The 23,818-nt window shown below is 44.8% G+C and overlaps 1 protein-coding gene across 1 annotated transcript in view; it reads right to left on the reverse strand.

Annotated features, from left to right (window-relative positions):
• MYO10 (myosin X) overlaps positions 1-23,818 on the reverse strand; it is a gene marked incomplete at its 5' end in the record, with an annotated part of 202,547 nt that overhangs the window by 109,316 nt on the left and 69,413 nt on the right. The window contains one exon of the mRNA XM_081089677.1: positions 5,824-5,982. Within this exon, the coding sequence (XP_080945803.1) occupies positions 5,824-5,982 (159 nt within the window). The remainder of the gene's footprint in view (positions 1-5,823; positions 5,983-23,818) is intronic.

Consider the following 23,818-nt stretch of genomic DNA (forward strand, 5'->3'; position numbering starts at 1 on the left):
TGGACAAAAATCGTGCACCTATGGATGAGGACAGTGGGTGGGGAGTGAGGGCGGAGGGTGGGGCGGGAACTGGGAGGAGGGGAGTTATGGGGGGGAAAAAAGAGGAACAAATGTAATAATCTGAACAATAAAGATTTAATTAAAAAAAAAAAAAAAAAAAAAAAGAAACCTCATCTACTCTTGTCAACACTATGTTTAGATCCTGGGTACATAACAATTTGAAACGGTCCAGGCTTCAGAGACCAAGGCTCCAGAAACTACAGTACATCAGGCACCCAAAACCCACCTCCCCTTCCCTGGCTGCCCAGATCAATGGTGCCAGGTTTTCAGGGGCTTGATGAGGGGTGTCATTAAAGATAATCCTGTCTCCTTCACCTCCCCCAACTCCTCATATCTGCTCTTGTCTTGCTCACTACCATATAGACCCTCGTCTGAAACCCTCAGTTTCTTACCCTTGAATTACTGCAACACTCTGAGCTGATTGACTCTCATCTCACATCACTTCCTTATCAGCTCTTTTAAAAATTGTTCTCTGGTAGATTCTCTCTTCATTAACCTTTAGCAAAGATGGCATAGTCTGTATGACACTGAGCCCAGACTTTGCTGACTAGCTTTAAGGAAGCCAGGGTTTCTCCACCTCGGCCCTTCTGACGTCTTGGACCAGGTGACTCTTGGTTGTGGGGCTGTCCTGTGCACTGTGGGACCTTTATGAGCATCCCCCCACCTACCAAACACCATTAGCATTCTCTTCCTTAGCTATGACAACCAACAATGCTTCCAGATATCGCCAATGTCCCCAGGGGCAGCATCACCTGCTTAAGAACCACTGCTTCAGGGTTCCCAGACCCAGCCTGACTACATACATCTCAGCGTTCCCAACCAAACACCAGAGTCCATAAGCAAAGAACCTCCCAATGTAGTGAGGCCATCGCACCAAATTCCCTCTCATCTGCATCTTCATGCGTGGTGTCTCACTAGCCTTTCCTTCTAACCAACTCTCCGTAGTGTCATGACGGCCCCTGCTCCATAGGGCTTTTCACACCCAGCTCGGGTTTCCTTGCCCACCTATTACCTCCTTGTACCACAAACACACACCCTGCCCTTCCACTCCCTGAGTCTTCAGGAACTTACAGAGGGAGACCGCCTTCACCATGTCTCCTCAGTGGTAGGAAGGGACAGAGGAGGGTGGGACCCTCGTCAGGCGTCTCCAAGGGGTGAGACCATCAGGGGCAAGCCTCCATGTCAGGAAGCCCAGAGGCAAGAGATTCAAGGTGGAAGTTTGGGATGGGTTCGCAAGTAGAGAGCTGAAGTGCTGAGCTGGGCTATCGCCTGGGAAGTCACCAGGGGATGGGAAAGGCTGACATGGTGGAGCCTTAAGCAGGAGGAACCTGGAGTTCCAGGAAGGGGGGGGCCTCTAGAACAGTGATGGCGAACCTATGACACGCGTGTCAGAGGTGACACACAAACTCATTTTTTTGGTTAATTTTTTCTTTGTTCAATGGCATTTAAATATATGAAATAAATATCAAAAATAAAAGTCTTCGTTTTACTATGGTTGCAAATATAAAAAAATTTCTATATGTGACACGGCACCAGATTTAATTTGGGTTTTTCAAAATGCTGACACGCCGAGCTCAAAAGGTTCGCCATCACTGCTCTAGAAGCTGGGCCAGCCCTCAGCTGCCAGCCAGCAAGAAAGCGAGGACCTCAGTCCCAGGTGAACTCTGCCAGCACCAGGAACGAGCAGGAAGTGGGTCCTCCCCCAGAGCCTCCAGAAAGGCTGGCTCTCACCTATGTTGTAAGTCAAGCCATCTTTTCCCTCCTTTAAATGGACAGACGGGCGTCTCTCAGAGTTGGGATAGAAGGCGGAAAAGCCGTGCTTTTCTCACAGGGGGCTCCTGACGGTAGGCACCCACTGCCAACAGCGTCAGCAATGATAGGAAAATCATGGTGGCTGCTTTATGGATAAGAATCTAATTATCCAAGTCTCACAAGGAAGGCATACAGGCAAAATTAACTGAGTCGACCTGCAAATTGCATGTGCAAAGCTCCTGTGTTTTGTCCCTCAAAGGAGAGGAAAAAGATCTTCACTTCAGGGAAAAAACAAAAACAAAAACAAAAAAACCACCAAAAACAAGATCCTAACCACAGGGTTTACTTGGGCAATTTATTATTTTTCCAATAGCATTGATTTTTATTCATTCATGTTAAGTCACCTGGATTATCTGTTGAATTTAAATGCTTATTAATATAAATGGCTGAACAAACCTATTTCAATGGTTACTCAATATCCCACATAGTTAAGTCACTTCAACACAGACTCACAACAACTCCCACACCAAACAGTACTTTATTTTGTCCATTTAAACCCACTATTACTACCATGCTATAGGGTCTTTACCTATCAAGTGTACAAGATGAAGAAAAAATTTAGTTAGATAGGGGTTGCACCTAGAAAATAAGTTTTGCAAACTCCATACACATGTTCAAAACTGCTGGGTCTCCAGTCCATCTATGAACTCCAGGGTTGCCAGTATCATGCGCAGCACATGAAAGCCACACTATCTGACTAGCTTATTAATTCTGCATAAATCAGGCCAATCAATGTGTCAACCTGTGCACAGACCATGCACTTTTAAGTGAACGTGGCAAAATACTCACTCTTTTGAACTTTACATCATCATTTGATGTCAAACAATGAAGCAAATCCCAATAGTATATACAAAAACAGCTTTGCATTTACAAAAGATTGTTTCCCATGCTGATTAATCCAGCAGCTAACTCATTGGTTTATGCAACTTTATTGAAGAAAAATAAATCAATGACTAGCAGAGCTATTAGTTGATCACTCATCGATTGACAACTTGCATCATTTATTCAGTGGTATATTAAACAGTGTATTGGAAGATGGATTAACTAATAGCTCCAAGCCTCCTGGCAATTTAAATGGAAATCACAAAATGTTTGAAACCCTATTTGGGAATACAAAGGATGTTTGACTTCCAATTTCCATTCTCAGTAGAATAAGAACAGGTCATTCCTTTGTTGACATGCTTAAGAGACATCACATTTTCTGTTCTGCTGATGCTATAAATTCAATACCAGTTCTCCAGCCACATCAGTTATGAGTGTAGAGTATATCATGTAACCTCAGATCTCTAACGGTGGAAGAGATGGATGCTGCTAGAATAATGCTGTTTCCTTTGATGGGACAACTGAGCACCCATCTTCCTCCTCCTCAGATGATGTCTTCAGCATGTTAGATCAGTGAGGAATGGTTTCATCTCATAACCAAATTAGAGTGAAGATATTGGCCACAAAATACACATGCCCCGTTTTTTTAAAATTCTGAATCTTGGGCAACTGTCCTCTTGTAACTACTTTACAGTTTCTAAAGCAGTTATTGTTCAAAGCTGGAAGAACTTAAGTCTTCTGAGATGAGCTTGTGAATGGAGGGAGGTAAACAAAAAATAAAATTTAAAAAGATGAGGTCTGATAGGGGAGCAGCTGGATGAAAAAAATTAAAAAAAGGAACAATAATTTCAAGTTCATTCTAACTATAATGCAGGTTATTCTGACTTTAAGGTAGTACCACATGGCATACTTCTGAGTCCATTCCCGAGATATTCTCTTGTGCTTATCTCTGTCTGTGTTTTAGATCCCTGCAATCTCTGGCCCTAGGTGGTCATCTGGGTTTGGATCACATAGCAGTGAACAAATGGATAAAAGCACTTTAGAGCCTGGCCGGCTTGGTTCAGTGGTTGAGTGTTGACCTACACACCAGGAGGTGATGGTTCGATTCCCAGTGAGGGCACATGCCTGGGTTGTGGGTTCGATCTCCAGTGTAGGGTGTGCAGAAGGCAGCCGATCAATAATTCTCTCTCATCACTGATGTTTCTCTCTCTCTCTCTCTTTCTCCCTTCCTCTCTGAAATCAGTTAAAATCTATTTTAAAAATAAATAAATAAATAAATCCATTGGGCAGTATTTTTCACCTCCTAATTGACTTACTTGTGCTTGACTATTAAATGTAGAGTAAGGACTTACATGAAAAGAGATGAGTTCTGAAGTACTCATCTACAAGAGACATACACCAATAAAAACTATTTCAACCTAGCTTCACATTTCATTACCAACCAGAACTGGTTCTTTCTGATATGTATGACATTTATTATACAAACATTTATTGCACAACCACCAGGTGCCTGGCAATGTCCTTGGCTCCAAAAGACAAAATAAGTAAGTCCTTGACAAACTGAGGAAAGAATGTGCTATGTAAACAAGTAGCTACATGGAATTGTCGGATACTTAATGCTAAAAACACAGTGCAGTACATGGGAACTCGGACACCCGTGCCTGAGCGTTCCCTGGGAAGAGGGCATTCACTGCTGCCCACCAGATTTCTGAGATGGAAGCAGAGGAATAAATGTGCGTCCCGCCAGCACATGCAAGACACGGAATGCACCGCCACTTTTACATAGACATGTATGAACGTTACCTTGTCTGAAGCACATATGGAAAACATTTTAAATCTGAAGACTTAGTGTAAGCAACCTCAGCACGTCAGAGGACTGCAAAGTGATGAAATTTCTCTAGCCAGGGCTGTCTGAAAGCATTTGGCAAACATTAGGTCGATCTGGCAAAAATGACACTTTCCCAATGCAAAGAGAAGGCAAATAAACATGCTTGTTAAAAAGATGAATAAAATGAAGCCCCACACCCCCAAATCTCTCATTCCTCCTCTTTCCCAACTCTTCTCTCCTGGTCTAACGTAGATAACTTGGAGAACCCTAATTCCTAAGCGTGCCTCAACTATCAGCTAGTACCTACTCGCTGTTCTAAAAGCTGACATTACCCTCCATCATAATCACAGAAATATTAGCCAAGTTCAGTGTAACTCCCACAGAACAAAAATTATTCAAAGATGAAGTGTTGTCACAATATTAAAATGTTTTATTAAAAGTTATATGAATTTGAACTTGATCGGAAAAAACACACACACATATATAAGCAGTTGCCCCAGTCTACTGTAAAAACCCGCAAACAGGCAGATAAAAAAATGGATAAAATCTGCAGGCCATTCTATCTTGACGATAACGTAATGTATATGTACTTAAATGTAAAAGAGGGTTATTATAGGAGTTTTAAATATTACTTTATAATACAGAAGTAGTCACATTTCATAAACATTGAGAGAAACATGTGCATGTCTGCTTCGTAAGGACATGTATCCATTCAAAACAGATCCCACAAGTAAAGTAGATGGTTTCCCTTGAATCCAAATATATCCCTGGGTGGGATCCAGAGCCAGAAAAAAAAAAGGAAATCATAAAAGGAGAAAAAAGCGTAAGCTCAGGTACATTGCTTTGCAAATCCACATTTTCCCAACCTTTAATTGAGGAAGTCAAACCACTCCTCCTGGCTTCTTTATACAGCAGAACACTTACAAACAGAACACATTCAGGAGAAGAAAGGTCAAATTACCCTTCAATTTAAGTAACCCCTCTAATGAAATCATGGCAATAAACACAGAGAACATGATTCATTGAGCCACATTTCTAATTTGGCCAAACATTTGAACACATAGTTTTACTTAACTAGGGGTTCTCAAAAGGCAGGAAGTACTCTTTGAAAACAATAATTTTGAAAACTAGTACTAGATTTACTGGGGGCATCACTTTGTAAGTTATAGAAATGTCTAACCACTGTGCTGTACACCTGAAACTTGTATAATATTGAATGTCAACCATAATTGAAAATTAAAAAAGGAAGAAAAGACAGTCAAACCTGGGGGACTTTCAGAGGGCATCGAAGCGGCACTTACGTAAATCTGGTCTCTCTTATATCGCTGGTGTAGGTTGTGCATGATGGAGCCCCCGTGCAGCTCCGTCAAGGTGGCCATGTCCTCCACGCCTTCCTCGTTCATGGGGTGCATGGCAGTCACCTTCTGGTGTGTAATTGTGCTCTGCTTGTATGTGAATACCTGAAAGAAGGGGTGGGATAAATTCAACTGTTTAGTTATCAGCAGCAAAGAGTTTCTAGAAGTTTCCTGAACATACCATACAAACAATACACATTTCTGCAACAAGATCCTGAATTGGCCAATAAAAAACAAACTGCAGAGAACTTTTTCATTTTTTTGTGTGTGTGCCACCCATCTCTTTTTAAGGGAAGAAATTATCTTGACAGTTGCTGTTAGATGATCTTAAGAGACATTAGTTCGGGGCTAACCATCCTTCGGAAACCACAAAAATTATAACCTTAGAGTTCACTTCTCTGCCTATTTCTCCAACTGATCTAAATCATTTAAGAAACTGGCTAACCAAGCTTTTAGAAAGCAGTTTGGTTTCACTGCATAATGTTTCACACGGGATCATATATTTCAAAGCTTCACAATAACATTCGTCCATTTAAGTGGTACGTAAACTCACTGTATGTCTACAGATTTGTTCAAAGACTGGAACGCATTTACACAGGAATGTTTGAAAAATATCCCTGGACGTTCTCCCCTCACTATCAGGATAAACTAGCATAGCATTCATGTGACCTTTAGGCAAAACAAACCCCCTCTCAGATTTAAAATAAAATCGGTTTGTTTGCTTGACAGCCTGTCTTCCTGAAAGTCCCAAATGCCCATGGTGAGTGCTGGACACCAGCTTTTTAGCATGTACTCAAGACAACTCTGACACTGTCAGACTGATTTCTGAATGTGCATGGATTTCTCAAACCTACTCAGTTCTCCTTTCTCACAACTGATTTGGTTTCAGGTTAACAATTTCAAGTCAGCTCCATCTGTTGACCAAGCCTGTCCAGCTTTACATGCAAACTCATGTCGTAACATCATTTAATTATGGAGTCTACTCCATATTTATTCACTTCACACTTTTATTACGTTCGTCCCCAAAACAAGAACTCCAAGATGCAAAAAAGCAAACCAAAAATAAACAAGAACCTAAAAGACATGAAAACACACACCCATTCTCACGTGTGCACATACACACACCAAACAACCTTCTGGAATATTTACAGAACTTTATGACTGGGGATTCTGTTTTTGAATATTGACCAGTTGGCTACATGGCAACAAATGGTATGTTATTGCAAAAGAGAATGACACACCAAAAAAGGCAAAATTACCAATTCGATGGTTTTCAGAAGCCTCGGAAAATGGCATGTTTTCTTTTTCTAGAGAAAAATTAAAACTTCAGCAGTGGCATTTCTTCCATGTGAACCACAAGAGCTGCTGAAAACCAGTCCTGAGGCACTACTCGAGGCCAGGGCAGACACCCTGCTCGCCTTCTGAGGACCAGCCACACTCCCCAGCTGTTTCCTGTGCTGGGACACCCACCAGGAGATGCACCCCTCCCAGCAGCCCCACCCCTGGCGAGGTGGCCAGCCCTGCCATGTGAGCACCCGCAGGCTGGGGCAGGCCTGGGGCCCTGGGAGGGCACTTGGGGTCGAGTTTGCCAGGATAACAAGGTGGTAAGAAAAATGCACAGGAACATTGAAGAGTGTGGAAACACTCAGGACACCCACGCTCACATTTTAACTCATAAATACCAGGGAAGTAAGTTAAACAGAGAGATGAAGGCGAGAAGTACAGGTAGTTATGTTAGGGCAACGTGGAAAATCCCAGAAGCAACAGCTGGAACCCTCTGCCTTCCCCAGCTTTCTACATGCCCATGATGTCAATCCAGGCAGGTTTGCCAGAACCACCACCACCACTGGGCAGGTTTCTTGGTCTTCCATTGGAAGTGACTGTGAGGGTGGGCGCAGATGCAGAACTTGGCGGGGCCAGGGAACGTCTGGTGGGCTGGGCGCACAGAAACCCTGTGCGTCGTCCTCTCTCTGCTCCCAGTACTCCCGGGAAGGTCTCTCCCAACTCTGTTTGCTCAAAGCTCCTGCCAACACAACTGGCAGACAGGTTACTCAAGTTCCCCGGAAACATCTTTCTCGTAGGAACCAAGACACGCCACTTCAGCCAGCAAAATTACCTCCTGCAAGCTCACCACCAGCAAGTCCTGACCAACATGAAAACAAACAACTTTTTCCACGAATTCTCTGGGTAGATGGAGAATCCCAGAATTTGAGGACAGAAAATTTAGAGTATTAAAATTGCCTGTATTTCTGTCGATTCTGCTTTTTTTTGGAAATAATACACACAGTACAACACTTAGACACTAAAATATATATGAACAGTGATTAAGTATTTATGACCTATGTAAACACTGCATTGTTTTTTAATGGGCTGGGAGCAGCAAGACCATTTGTGAGCACAAGTAAGCCGCTCAGAGCTGGTCACATGGCCACTGAAAAAAATGGCATGACCTGTAAATAGAGTTCCCCACCTTCTACACTGGTTTCCTTAGACATTCTCAGGAACACACTGAGTACACAACTGGGCCCGTGCCCATTCCAGGAGAGGGGCGATCAGGAAACCTAGAAGAATCCTCATGACCTCAGGGAGAGGACATGAAGATGGAAGAAAATAGTGACATAAACAAGAGGCTATGAACAGAAAAAGAAACATTCTGCTAAGATACAGGAGTGCAGCTGCTCAAAACAATGATTATTTCAACGAAAAGGGGAATAGTATAGAAAATATATTTGTGAAGGAAAGGCAAAGAAAACCATCCACTTGGAAATGGGTTAATATTTGTAAAGATCTTAGAATGATGTGTGGCACATCAAAGGTGCTAAATAAGTGCCTGATAAACTAATTAAGAAAATTTATTCATTCAAGCAAATATTTCCTGGTGTGTTCTAAGCACTGGGAATATAGCTTACATTCCAATAAGGAAAAGGGGGGAAAACCCAAACATACCAGCAAGTATATAGCGTCACAGATGGTGAGGAATGTCTATGAAGACATCATGAAGGTTAGGGGACTAAGTACCAAGAGAGGTTACTTTATATTAGGTATTCTGGAACAGCCTCACTGGTAGGATAATATCCAAGTAAAAACCCTACGTTAGTAAGGGATGAAACTAGCCCCCTGAATTCAGGATGCTAATGCATACAGAGTGAGGCATACCCAGTTATTCATATGGAAAATAATAACACAAGAATAAACCCTCTGTTTTGCATACTCACACATATAAACCTACATTTGCTCCACATGATTGAATTTTCAAAGATTTCAATGGATTGATAAGACCAACAATCTTATTCAAGGATTTTTAAATTTGTATTTTATTGAGATCAGAGAGGAAAGGAGAGGGAGGGGGAGAAACAGAAACATCAATGATGAAAGAGAATCATTGATTGGTTGCCTCCTGCATACCTCCTCCTGGGGATCAAGTCAGCAACCTGAGCATGTGCTCTTGACTGGAATTTAACCTGGGACCCTTCAGTCTGCAGGCCGATGCCCTATCCGCCGAGCCAAACCAACTAGGGCTCTTATTTAAGGATTTTTAAGGAGAGTCCTTTGAATGATCAAAACTCATTTCTATGTACAATAATCAGCAGGGTATTTAGTTGCACAAGGTTAGTCCAAAATAGCAGAAAGGAAAATTCTAGGTTTAAAGAATGGAATTCTTTTTCAGGAACAGACAATTGCCAACATACAATAACAAGATGTATCCCTAAAAATCCAACTCAGAATAAACTGAGTTACTTCAGTGAAGCATTTATCGGGAGAAATATAGTGAGGTTATGAAATGGAGCAAAATAAGGAAGATTAAAAGACAGGAAATCAATTTAGAGAAAATGTGGCCTCAGAACAAATAGCTCCTGTTATAGAATTACATGCCACTGGTCACAAGATGGACTGGGTTAAGCCTGGAGAACAAAGGAAACCAATCAACACTATTGGAAAAGCAACTCACAGTAGGCTTGCCAAAGGCTGGGCCCACTTCTGTATGAAAAGGCATGGAGTCAATTAATCAGTTAAAACAGCTGAGCCATTATCAATCCCCTTTTATTTTTAACCTGAGGATAGTACACATTGCAAGGCAACCCCACCATACTTACACAACAGTTTCTGTAATAAGGAGTGATGTACTAGTATACAGGCTTTCTTGAAGTCATCAGGAACTCTCAGTCATAAAACCTAACTTTTTCTCTTGAAGAGAAAGAGGGCAGGGGGCAGTCTTACCATGTCCTCTCTTGATGAACAGATGGAATAGAGGGTATTCTCAATCTGGGAGACTTCGCCTCATGTTAGCCTGGGATTTCCCTTAGAGCAGGTCTCCAAGTCCTCCATTTTGCCACTTCCCCCAACCTCACCCCCGCCCAGAACATGTGGCAATGTCTGTAGGCATTTTTGGTTGTCACAACTGGGGGGGATGGAGGAGTTTATTGGGGAAGGTCAGGAATTATCCAGCCCAACTGTCAAGAGTGCCAAGGCTGAGATACCCTGGTTTAGAAATCCCACAGCAGGCCAACCAACCAGCTGTCAATATAGATTCTAGAAAAAAATGATGAGAGTAAGCCAATGCCTATAAGCAAAACCTTTCATAAACAAAGAAAACAAAACAAAAAACAAGTCTTTCAGAAACAATTAAAAACAGTAAACAGAGTAGAGGTAAATCAAAGGCCAGAATGACAATATTATGTAACTTAGTTTTTGAGTCTTTCTTATTTGATGCAGCTAAAGAAGGGTCGTGGTTATGATGATAATAAGGATGAAGATTACTACTAGGCATTGTGTTTGCTTACATTTCTGTATTTCTAATTGTACTGTGTTATGGTCAGACACTATGGTCAGCAGTCGCCAACCGGTGGTCCGTGGACCAATGGCGGTCCATGAGGTCCGAAAGGTTGGCGACCGCTGCTATGGTCCATACCATTTCGACTTTTGTCTACCTGGCCCAGGGCTCTTGTACCTGCTGTTCCCCTGTCTGGGTCACTGACATCCTGCTACTCTCTTCCTTGAGGTCTCAGCCCAAATGTTACCCTCTCAGAAGACACCTGTCACATGTCTTCATAGCTCATTATGACAGTTTATAATCACTTATCTGATCTATTATCATACTTGTTTAAAACCACCTCATTTCCACCAAAACCTACAGTAAGAAATATGTTTATACTTTAAACTACTATATTCATCTATAATAATAAAAGCAAAATATGCTAATTAGACCAGATGACCTTCCGGATAAAGCCAGGGCTGTGAGGGAAGCCTGGGTCCTGGGTGCCTGCCCATGGACGGAGGGAAACCGGTGCTGGCAGCCGGGGGAAGGAAGGCCTACTCTTGCATGAATTTCGTGCATGAGGCCGCTAATAGTTTAATAAAACACACCACAATATTTGATGCATCCCAATACTTTCTATTCTATTTCTCTTAAATGCTGTATGTGGCCCTCAAACTGATTTCACATCTCGCTATTACGAGTTGCAAACCACAATTTGAACTCTACTCTATGAGGGTAGGAAGCATGCTGAGCTTGCTCCCCAGTGCCCAGCCTTGGCCCACTATACAGACTCAATAATTACAGAAAAGATGGTTCTGTCCTTCAAAATGGGTATAATATAGGAGAGGCAGAATGGAATAATGATTTTTTTCAAGTTTTTATTGATTTTAGAGAGAGAGGGAGGGAAAAGGAAAGAAAGACATCATAATGAGAATGGAGCATCCATCAGTTGCCTCACACTCCAACCAGGGACTGAACTCACAACCTGGGCTTGAGCCCTGACTAGGAATCAAACCTACACCCCTTTGGTGCATAGGACAATGTTCAACCAACTGAGCCACACTGGCTAGGTCCCAAAACATGGTCTTGGAGTCAGATCTGGGTGGATTCATTTCTCCTAGCTCTATGCTACCTACAGCTCAGGGACAATGAGCAAGATAACCTCTGGCTCACAATTTTCCCCATCTGAAAAATAAGAAAGGTAATAATAATACCTAACTCAGAGAATTATTGTGAAAACAAAATAATGTAGATAAAAGTCACAGTAATTGGCACCACTAGAGTTCGGTAAAAGTTGCTATTTCTGTGAGAGGGATGTAATGCTAGGAACAACACGGAACATTCTATAAGGAAATAATCAGAGACTCGGCATGGATGGGGGAGCTCCCACTCCTTAGGCAAGGGCTGAACCCCAGCTGTGCGGGAGAAGGGACTGAGCCAGAGAGAGGGCTGCACATTTAGTTCTTCATATTCCATAGCAATCTCTTGACTTGTGTGCTGATGAAAACTATCTGACATAACACTTTCTTCTTCTATTTTAATCCCTTTGCACAAATCTGGGTGGCCTTGTTTCGATTTTCCCTGGAATTCTACATTATATCTGGGGATGCCTCTCAATTTATTTTCTTTCTTTCATTTGCTTACTGTCGCCTTAACTCACAAACTAAAGTATGATCCATGACAAAGGGTAAGACGTCTGCCTCCTGACATGGCTAAAATGAGCAATCATGTAAATAAAAGATGAGCTTCCTCGTGTTAAGCTTCACCGACTCAAGCCATGCTCTTAAGACAAGTCTAAAAGAAGCCGACCACTTAACTGAAAATCTGCCCTAGCCTGTTATTGTGTTGCTCTGTCGCAGGAGACTGGAGAAAGTATTTGGGGCATGAAAATGTACACTCCACTAGAATGTTCCATTGGGATCTAATCCAAAGCAAAATTATACATGTCTAATGGGGGGAAAATGGTGATTTCAGCTCCAATTTGTCAGACACTTAGCATCCTAATAACCATAGCACGGGGGGGGGGGGGATTAAAATGACCTCAATATAAGTAAGTTCTTGTTGCTTTGACCTCCTTTGCGTGAGTTTGTTAGATAACCGACTACAAAACACAGATAAAGCAAGACTGATATCTTCTTTTCCAGAGACTCACACTGGTTTTGAGATTAAAGTCCCTAAACTGTCGTCAGGTTTCCGATGCCCAGTGCAGCACCGTGCGCAGCATTCGGGCACAGAACCACAGTGCGGAAGCAGGCTGGGCAGAGAAAACCAAACTTACTGAGTGCTCGCTGCCTGCACCAGGCACGTGGCTTACATTACCTCACTTGATCCTCAGGGGGGAGGAAATACTGTTGCTCATTTTTTAAAGGATGAATTCATAAAAGATCAGAGAGGTTAGGGAACCTGCCCAACAGTACACAGCTCAGCTAGCACTGAATTCCTTGGGAGAATGGAAAAGCATGCATGTTGGAGGGACACTAGCTTACAGATGGGTTTTGCATCCAGCTCTGCCAACTTACTGGCTGTGCATCCCTGGGCACATATAGTGGAGCAAATGGGAAAGAACTCTGTGGCCCTCTGAACCCCAGAGCTGGGAGCAGAGTGGGAGGGGAAACACATCATGCACTGCTTTCTCAGCATGCTGGGTTTAATGTCTCATCTATTACATTATTTTTAATTTACTCTCTTTAGTCCCCCAGTCCTCCGTGCCATGCTGTGAGCGGGACCCTGGGAATACAATGATGACCTAAACACTCCTCCGTCAAAAAGCTTACCATCCACTGAGGGATCCGAAAAATAAACAGGCAAATCCGAACCAAGTGGTAGGGGCTGAAAGAGAGGAAATTGCCAGGGCACAATGGGAACTGGTCACATGGGACGGAGGACAGCCAGGGAGGAGCAGACAGAGGCCGGGCTGCACAAGGCAGGTGCTTGGTGGGGTGCGGACGGGGCAGCGTGCGGGCCCATGTCCTGCAGTGGCAGTTGGCCTCTGACCTGAAGGAGCTGAGTGCCACGTAGGCAGGTAAGTGGGGGCAGACATTCTCTACCTGCTCACCGTCACGGCCAACTCTAATATCACACGTAACACCAGCACTGCTTTTCTAGAGACCAGATACAAAGAAGAAATCTCACTACAAAACACAACTCAGTGAGACCAACTTTCCAGAAACGCCCCTGGAAAGCAAGGTCTGAGTCTCCTCTGGGGTGACCACTACCAGCACTGTGGTCCCCACATGGAGGGCCTCTCCCTGCTTTCACGCGCTCAAGTAACGCACCAAGGAAAGCATCAGCAACGACACGCACAAACCGGGGAAGATGAGGCTCTGCAGGCGAGCCCCCAGCAGTGAGTGCTAACCACTGAGCAGGGATCTTCCTGATGGCCCTGCAGCGTCTGCAGGCAGACGGACAGGGGTGAGAACCTGAGAGGCCCACACACCCAGGCAGTTCCTCTGTGGACGCGTGTCTGCCGCCGGAGATGCAGAGCCACGCACACAGCAAGCAGTGCTAAAGGCAGCCAGCTCACCTGCTCGGGCAATGTTCACCACCAGGAAGGCCTAAATCAGTGATGGCGAACCTATGACACTCGTGTCAGAGGTGACACGCGAACTCATTTTTTTGGTTGATTTTTCTTTGTTAAATGGCATTTAAATATATAAAATAAATATCAAAAATATAAGTCTTTGTTTTACTATGGTTGCAAATATCAAAAAATTTCTATATGTGACACGGCACCAGAGTTAAGTTAGGGTTTTTCAAAATGCTGACACGCCAAGCTCAGAAGGTTCACCATCACTGGCCGAGATGCTACCCTGGCCCGGACCCTCCCAGTGAACTTGAGAGAGAAAAGTGGACTAACTGTGAGAGTGAGTTGGCACAGCTGGAAGGAATGGCTAACACACACACACACACACACACTAAAGAACACAGTAGACTATTTGCATATAAAGAAATCAGACCTCAAATCCGAATTTATACGGGACATTAGCAATTGTGACTTTATAAAATAATTATGTAGATTTTTAAAAAAATGCTAAACTACATTTCTTATTCACTAAAGAAAATTACATGTGTAAATTTTCAGGCAATTCTGCCCAAAGGAAGTCACCCTATTGTTCCAGCTGTGCTAAGACATGGCTCTAGACCAGGGGTGGGCAAACTTTTTGACTCGAGGGCCACAATGGGTTCCTAAACTGGACCGGAGGGCCAGAACAAAAGCATGGATGGAGTGTTTGTGTGAACTAATATAAATTCAAAGTAAACATCATTACATAAAAGGGTACAGTCTTTTTTTTTTTTTTTTTTTTTTTTTTTAGTTTTATTCATTTCAAACGGCCGGATCCGGCCCGCGGGCCGTAGTTTGCCCACGGCTGCTCTAGACAGAGGTTCTCAACCTGTGGGTCGCGACCCCTTTGGCAGTCGAACGACCCTTTCACAAGGGGTCGCCTAAAACCATCTTGCATATCAGATATTTACATTACGATTCATAACAGTAGCAAAATTACAGTTATGAAGTAGCAACGAAAATAATTTTATGGTTGGGGTCACAACATAAGGAACTGTATTTAAAGGGCCAGAAGGTTGAGAACCACTGCTAGAAGCTTCCTCGTGGCTTACACCATCGCGCAGGCCAAGTCCCCAGGGAAAGGAAGAGGTTACTGCCCTTGACCTGGTCTTTCCACGTTAAAGAATTCAGTCTGCCGGAAAAGACCATGCCCTACAGATGTTTTTTCATTAAAGTTATACTAAAATCTGATAAAATTATTCTATGCACATGCATAGTATAATCCTAGGCTTATTTTTTAGAATATATACACATGTGCACCCACAATTGCACATGCATATGCACACACACACACCAGCAACTGTACTTTGGAACATTCATTCTAGATAATTGAAAACACTCATTTGCACAAAAACTTAAATGTTCATGGCAGCTTTATCTGGAATACGCAAAAGCTGAAGAAGTCGGCCCCGGAACGTTACATGCAGTATGATTCTATTTATATAATATGTTTGCAATGACACAATTATAGAGCATGGAAGACTTCACTGGTGTTTGCCAGAGGTTAAGGGGAAAGTGGGGGTGGCTGTAAAAGGCAGCATGTGGGGTCCTGGGGCTGATGGGACGCTTCTATATCTTGACTGTATCAGTGTCAACACCCTGGCTGTGATCTTGTGTAAGATCACTGGGGGGAACTGGCAAAGGGTCCTGGGATCTTTCTATATTCTTGCTTACATATGCATGTGGGTTTACAATGATCTCAAAACAAACGACGTCTACAAATATAGAGGGAAAAAAACAGGAAGAAAATATATCAGAACTCCAATGATGGGTTGCAAGTTTGTAGATGTTTTTAATTTTGTGTATGTATATATATATATATATATATATACACACACTAGGGGCCCGGTGCACGAAATTCGTGCACGGGGGGGGGGGGAGTGTCCCTCAGCCCAGCCTGCCCCCTCTCACATACTGGGAGCCCTCAGGCGTTGACCCCCATCACCCTCCGATCGCCTGATCGGCCCCTTGCCCAGACCTGACGCCTCCGCCAGAGGTGTCAGGCTTGGACAGGGGACCCCCATCTCCCCCCGATCACTGGCTCTGGCCCCTGCCCAGGCCTGAGGCCTCTGACCCAGGAATCATGCCTGGGCAGGGGACTCCCATCTCCCTCTGATCGCTTGCTCCACCCCCCGCCCAAGCCTGACGCCTCTGACCCAGGCTTCAGGCCTGGGCAAGGGGACCATCATATCCCCCCAATCCCCGGCTCCGCCCCCCACCCACGCCTGATGCCTCAGCCAGAGGAGTTGACCCTCATCACCCACCGATCACCAATCACCGGATCGGCCCCTTGACCAGGCCTGAGGCCTCCGGCAGAGGTGTCAGGCCTGGGCAAGGGACCCCCAGCTCCCCGCGGTTGCAGGCTCCGCCCCTGCCCAGGCCTGAGGCCTCTGACCCAGGAATCATGCCTGGGCAGGGGACTCCCATCTCCCTCTGATCGCTTGCTCCACCCCCCGCCCAAGCCTGGCGCCTCTGACCCAGGCTTCAGGCCTGGGCAAGGGGACCATCATATCCCCCCAATCCCTGGCTCCGCCCCCCACCCAGGCCTGATGCCTCAGCCAGAGGAGTTGACCCTCATCACCCACCGATCACCAATCACCGGATCAGCCCCTTGACCAGGCCTGAGGCCTCCGGCAGAGGTGTCAGGCCTGGGCAGGGGACCCCCAGCTCCCCGCGGTTGCAGGCTCCGCCCCTGCCCAGGCCTAACGCCTCTGGCCTAGGCGTCCGGCCCAGGCAGCGGGGACCTGCAGTGGCAGCGGGGGGCGCCGCGATCGTGGGCTTCGCTTTAGGCCCAGGCAAGGGACCCCTAGCTCCTGGGACTGCCAGCTTCGACCGTGCCCAGCTCCCATCGCTGGCTCCACCCCTACTTCCTGCTATCACTGGCCAGGGCGGCAAAGGTGCCTGATTCTCCGATCATGGCTGGGAGACCATGCTCTTAGCTCCCGCCTGGGTTTCAGATCACTGTCAGTGGCAGGGGGCTTCTTCCTGCTTTCCCTTTCGCCTCTCTGCATTGTGCCTACATATGCAAATTAGCCGCCATCTTGTTGGCAGTTAACTGCCAATCTTAGTTGGCAGTTAATTTGCATATAGCCCTGATTAGCCAATGAAAAAGGTATCGCCGTACGCCAATTACCATTTTTCTCTTTTATTAGTGTAGATATATATTCCTATGACACTTTCCTAAAAATTTTCAACATTTCTAGACTTACAAAGCTAAATCGGGCCAATCAATATAGCTATCAATGAACATATCTGGATACATACAACTGATTCAATTTTTTTTAATTATTTTCAAAAAGCAACCAAAAACAAAACAAACTGATATACTAAACCTCCACCAAGAATCACAAACTATTAGAAGGAAAAAGGGTTTCTCTTCTAATCCACTTGTCCTATGCATAGTAAATTTCAGCCCAGAGATGAAACAGGGATGGGGTGAAAGTCCACGAACCCCAATTCTTGGCCCAAACATCACTTGACACCTGGTACCTGTCTTAATGTCCTGGGCCTTTCCCTCCCACTGCACCTTGCACAGAACCTCTGCTGTCACCACATTATACTGTATCCTTTTCTTAAATCTTTATTACATTTACTGGGGTGACATTATTGTACGTGACACTGGATAATAAAATTATATAGGTTACAAGTGTAAGGGGTTAATATCCAAAATATATAAAGGACACACACAACTCAACAACAACAACAAAAACAATCCAATTAAAAAACGGCAGAGGACCTGAACAGACACTTCTCCTAAGAAGACATACCGATGACCAACGGATATATGCAATCTCTTTCTCATCTCTTCCTAGGAGCCAGGGTGGCAAACTTTGGGCTCCTGCTCGGAAGTGGCTGGTTTCCTGGAGCAGCATGAGGAGGATCTGGGGCTCCAGGTGGCCAGTGGGAAGGAGGGAAATACGGAACAGTGATGTCTGCAGTAGTCAGGGCCATGCCGCCGGCCTTGTACTGGACCAATCTGGGAAGACCAATCTTGTGAAAACCTCGGGGACATTATCGCCTACTGACACGTCTGGCACCACTGGCTTACCAACCGTCTTCTAAAGGGACGAGCACCAGCTGCCCTTCTATGGTGCGAGGAGCATATAAGGAGCACCTTGCATTTGCATGTAAAACCTAACTCCAAAGGCCGAGTTGTAAATCAACATTTTATTCCCTGGCTGCCTTGCAACTGCCTAAAACTGAATAATATTATAGTCATTCCTTAGCTGCTCTAAAGTAAATGAAAAAGACACATTTGAGCCAAAATTGCACACATCTTGACGTTTTAAAACAAAGTCCCAATCAATTTTATGAATCCTAGCTTTAAGCACTGTTTTTTGCATGCTACTCACTTCCAAGTGGCAAGTAAGAGATATGAAGCAAGGCACTTATTAATCCAGTGAACAATGATAGAATGACTCCAGATTCAAGACTGAAACCCAAAGTCATTTTTGGCTGTCAGTTTGGTGAAATATCTACAGGGGGCCAAGAGGCCAGCTTGGCTCAAACTTATGGTGCAAGAAGCAGAAGAAACCAAGTCATCCGGAAGATAATAGGAAAGGCCAGAAACGAAGCACACAGCTTGGAACATGCAAGGATTCGTTCCCACACTGTCCCTCCCTGTTTGCTAACCCAACCCCTACTGCCAAGGAAACCTCAGGAAATGTCAGGGAAATGCTACTTTAATTACTATAAGGATTAGGAGGAGGCAGTAGGCTGGAAAGAGAAAAGACTAAAAACATATGTCATTAAATGATGGCAATGATCCCTTTACTAGTAGAAATATATATTTAATAAGAAAAATTAATACTATGCACTGAGTTTTGGACCATGAACAACTTAAGGGGGCTAACAAAATAATGCTTGCTTGTTTCTCCCTGAAAAGTATCAACAAAGAATTATTGTTCTGCTATCCATGTCTGTGAATGCAAAGGATATAAGAGCCTTGCACACCTGCTGTAGGAAATCAGGTCCAAGTATCTAAAAGCCAGAGTACCTGAGGTTCAGAAAGACTGATGGAAATTTGGTTGGAGTCTTAGTCTTGGCAACAGGACAAAACCCGATGCATTTCCAAATGCCACGAGGGGCTGACAGGAAAGCATCAGGCTGTGTATAGCAAGGCATCCTCAGTGTGGCCAAGTCAGGTACACAGAGAGCTACAGCTCGGGCTGCAGTAGAAAACGCCAAGTCCTAAGTCTCCAGCCATTACTTGCTTAATCTATAGTATACACAGTAATTGTGACAGGTCATTATAGTCTCCGGCATCCCCCTGACCCCAATTCAACGCCCGGCTCACATTCTTGCCATGTCCAATCAAGGCTGCGATATGAGAGAGAAACATCCACCAGTTGCCTTCCCTACATGCCCCGACCAGGCATCGATCTGAAACCCAGATATGGAACAGGCAACTTTTCAATGCACAGGAAGATGCTCAACTAACAAGCCATTCCAACTGGGCTGATATTTTCTTTAGCCAGTGGGAAATGTTTTCTTTAATATGGAAAAAGATCTTTCTTTAATCTATTAGTAGAGACACGACTAATAAACACTTAGTGGATAAGTCCTCAAAAATCATTAAATGGAGTGAACTGAGAATTTTATTTCAGAAATATATGACAATAGGCCCTTTCTCAGGACCTTCTACTGCTAGAATGACCAGTCGCTATGACGTGCACTGACCACCAGGGGCAGATGCTCAATGCAGGAGCTGCCCCAGCCCACAGGCCCCAGGCCAGCCAAGGCGGGTGCCAGTGGGGGCCCCCTGATTGCCCCGCTGGTTGCCCTGCAGAGGGAGGCAACCAGAGGCAGCGGCGGTGGGGGTAGGGGGGTCGGGCCAGCGAGCGGACAGCACCAGGCCAGCCAAGGCGGGTGACAGCGGGGGGGCCCCCCAACTGCCCCATCAGTCGCCCCACAGATCGGCCCTGATCGCTGGCCAGGTCTAGGGATCCTACCTATACACGATTTTTGTGCATTGGGCCTCTAGCTGTAAATAAGATGTTACATGAACCAAATAGTATAGAGCTTTTTTTAATGAACTAATCTCTCAAATACAGTATTTATTCAGGCAGAAATGATGTAAAACCAGAACTCCCGGAAACTTTCACACTGTTTTTGTTAACTCTGCAGAGGATTATAGGAAACTGAACTAGCTCCCAGGATAAGAATCCTGTTCGGGACTCATACCTCTTTAAGGGGATATACCTGCCATTCCAAATGACTAACTGTGAGAGCATCAAAAAGCACCACGATCGATTGAATGGGTATTGTTGTTGTTTTTTTAAATCCTCCTCTAAAACGTGAAGACAAGCACTGGTAAGCACACTAGACCGAGAATCACTGTGAATACCTAGGTGGGGAGTAGTGAGTCCCAGCAAAACTCAGAGATATGGCATCTGTGTGGTTCTCACACTGTCGGAGCATGAGACATTGGCAGTGTGCTTTAGCATGACCACCACTACGACATAAACAAAATCAGCACCGTCACCTTGCTGTTCTGACTTGTTTCTGAAATTTCACTGAATACCTCACTAAGTCGGGGAACCGTGTGTGGTACCAGAGGATGGGACCCAGAGTTACAGAGTAAGAGCCAGAGCAGAGGCCAGGCTGGGGTGGGCGGGGTGAGGGCCATCCTTCCCGCTTTGGTGTATCTAGGAATTCTCAGCAGAACTGTGAGTAGTGCTGCCCTTTGGTCCCTCCCCCAGAGGGTGTGACTGGGTAGAGGCTTGGAGTAGGGCCAGTAAATCGGGTGTTGGAATCAGCTATCAAGACGAGAGCAGGTGACAACTGGGAACCATGGAGCAGCACCTGAGACCACGATTGATCACTGTTATTACTGATGTACCTATGTATCTGGGTGTGACTGGATGGGGAAAGAGACTCCAGAAAAGGCATCCTTAACAGCCAGCACGAACAGATGTGGATCTGAATTCAGGGTGCTGCCAGCATATGCAGACAGAATCCACAGGACATTTGCCAACTGAATAGCTGGAAAGAAGGGCTTCAGGATCTGTGTGCTGGGTGACTTACTAGGACATTTGCAGGGAAACAAAGCTACGAGGCAGAAGATTTCAGAGATTTTAGCAGCAATTCAGTGCTAGGTGGCTAGAAAAACAAGCCAGCACCCATATTCAACATTCTCTACAAGTCCAAGGTTCAAATCCCGGTTCCCCCATCCCTCTACTTTGGTGAACCACCTGTTACAGTTATAGAGACCGTGTGCTTTAATTCCACAATTAGAGCAGGAGCCTGGGCGGCCGGGAGAAAGATGGACAGGCCTGTGGATAAGACGGAACTGGGGCGCACAGTCCAGCTGGCTCTGACAATTTCCCACTAACAGACTGTAACACAGCAATGAAGAAGGAAAAATAACACAGAAGAGCCTGAGCATTCCTGCCCTGAGAGACTCCCTGGTTTACATTTTACTCGCAACATCTGATGTTTTTCTGCTCTTAGAAGCCCTTGTGGAAAGATACTACGGCCTTGGTACTTCCTGCCACAGGAACAGCGTGGCCCCTCCCACACCATCAGCTATATCCAATCTACAGTGTTCACATGGCTTCAGAGGAGATGCTATCATTGCCAACAAGGTACAATAAAAACAGGCCGTAAGCCTTTATTTACAATGTCTGGCTGCTACGAATAAAGCTTAAACCAATGTATGCAGAGTTGGGGGAAGGTCCAACATACAAAGAGCTAACTTTGTTTAAAAAATAAAAAAAGAGGTGATTTAAAATGTTTAGAAGCTGCTTACATAACCCTAGAGACCCAGAAGGAGGTCTTATTCAGAAACAATGCACGTTTTCAAATGAATCCCGCTCTGAAGTCTTTCGCCGTGATATTAGGAGAATTAAGATATTACAGGTAATTACTCTGTGGATTGAGCTAAGCCTATTAAAATAGAGACCATATTTCTGTACAAAAGGTCAAAACAAATTATTAACAACACGAACAATTCTGTTAATCGGGCTAACACTCGACAGTAGGGCGGAATTTTCAGATTTTAGCAAAACGGCTTATAATGTCTTTCTTTGAACTGACACCAACATTTGCCTCTGCGAATTTAACACCCTTTAAATGATGCATGAGCAAGCATGAAACAGCGGGGCTGAAGATTAATTTTCATGTGAAAATTTTAATTTTCCCTATTTCCCTGAGATAGAAAGGACGGTTATGTTTTCACGAGCTCCACGGACCATCACAGCCGAGCAGCCTGTGGCCTGAGGCACTAATAACTGATGCAGGCCCTCCTTCACCAAAGCCAAGTGCTCTTAGGACTTTCTACAATAGAAGCTGACTTCTGTGCCAACTCTTCCCGCACATGCTTTTCATCAATAAGCTTTTTTGCAAGTGTGTCTAATAATAAAGCCCCTGATCTTTTTGTCCGGCCTCATTATTCCAGACCCAGGCAAGCTCGGGGGCCTGGAGTGTTTTGAACTGGTCGGGCACACAGCAGCCCACACGCGGGCACAGCCCTGTTCCCTGCTGAGATTAGCACAATATCTGATACCCAGACAAAGAGGACAGAATCATCGAAGCCATGAGACTAATCTTCTGGAGGGACTGTTAGGAGTGGGGGTAGTATTACACAGTAAATAGATAATCAGGGAGCAAGTACATCCTTGGTTTCACAGTATAAAAATAGGCCCTGAGAAAATAGCACCGTAGAGAAAACCCTCTACACGCATCTGCACACTCAGAAAATGTGGCCCACACCTGCACAAGTTTAGAAAAGTGTAATTTCTGATGCATGTGTTGACTGAGATGGGGGTTTCAGTCTGCTCACCTGCCTTTTGCCAAAAGCTCTTTTGTTCAACATGTATTGACTCCGTGCCTGGCACGTTCAAGGAGCTGAGGAAATAAAGACAGAACTGGTTTCTCTGGGTGTGGTTTCGGCTGGCTGCCAGGACGGCAGGGAATGGCTGCAGGAATGTATGAGAGCTGGTCAAGGGAAGGGGCGGATGAAGAAAATGATCCTGAACGTGCCCTAAAAGGTGCCATAACGAAGGTGCAGGGAGACCAACTCCACCAGGGAGATCACCTCCTCACAGGGGTCCCAGCACCTTCAGTGATATGACCTGACAGAAGTCAGTCCACTCCTCAGAACCTCCTATCTGTCCAAAGGCAGGAAAAACACTCCCAGGTACAAGGCTGATGTGATCATCATCCAGGTGTTAACAATGCCCAAGTTGAAGGGACCTGGAAGAGTGGGCATCGCTTGTGCCAAGGTAAGATACCTGCTATCACTTGGCAGTGGGCCCACTGGCTCAATCATCAAACTGTCAGAGGCTTGTTTCCTTGGAAACCCTGCTATGGCTTCTGGTTCCATGTCCCTGTTTTGTCTCATTCTGCTAGTACTCTGAGCCCATGGCCATACATTCCTGCAGCCATTCCCTGCCGTCCTGGCAGTCAGCCGAAACCACACCCAGAGAGACCAGTTCAGCCCCAGCCTCCACACGTCATCAGGCTGTCCACATGCTCCAGTTTAAATCATGTTCTCCACTCCACCCCTACCTTCCAAATGCCTATGGCAATGACCTACTTCCAAGTATTTTTGTAACTCATATGTGTATCTACATGCACATATGTGCATATGCATATATATCTCCAGATATGCATATATAATT

Source organism: Myotis nattereri (assembly GCF_964212035.1).
Source record: "Myotis nattereri genome assembly, chromosome: 4".
Classification (NCBI taxonomy): domain Eukaryota; kingdom Metazoa; phylum Chordata; class Mammalia; order Chiroptera; family Vespertilionidae; genus Myotis; species Myotis nattereri.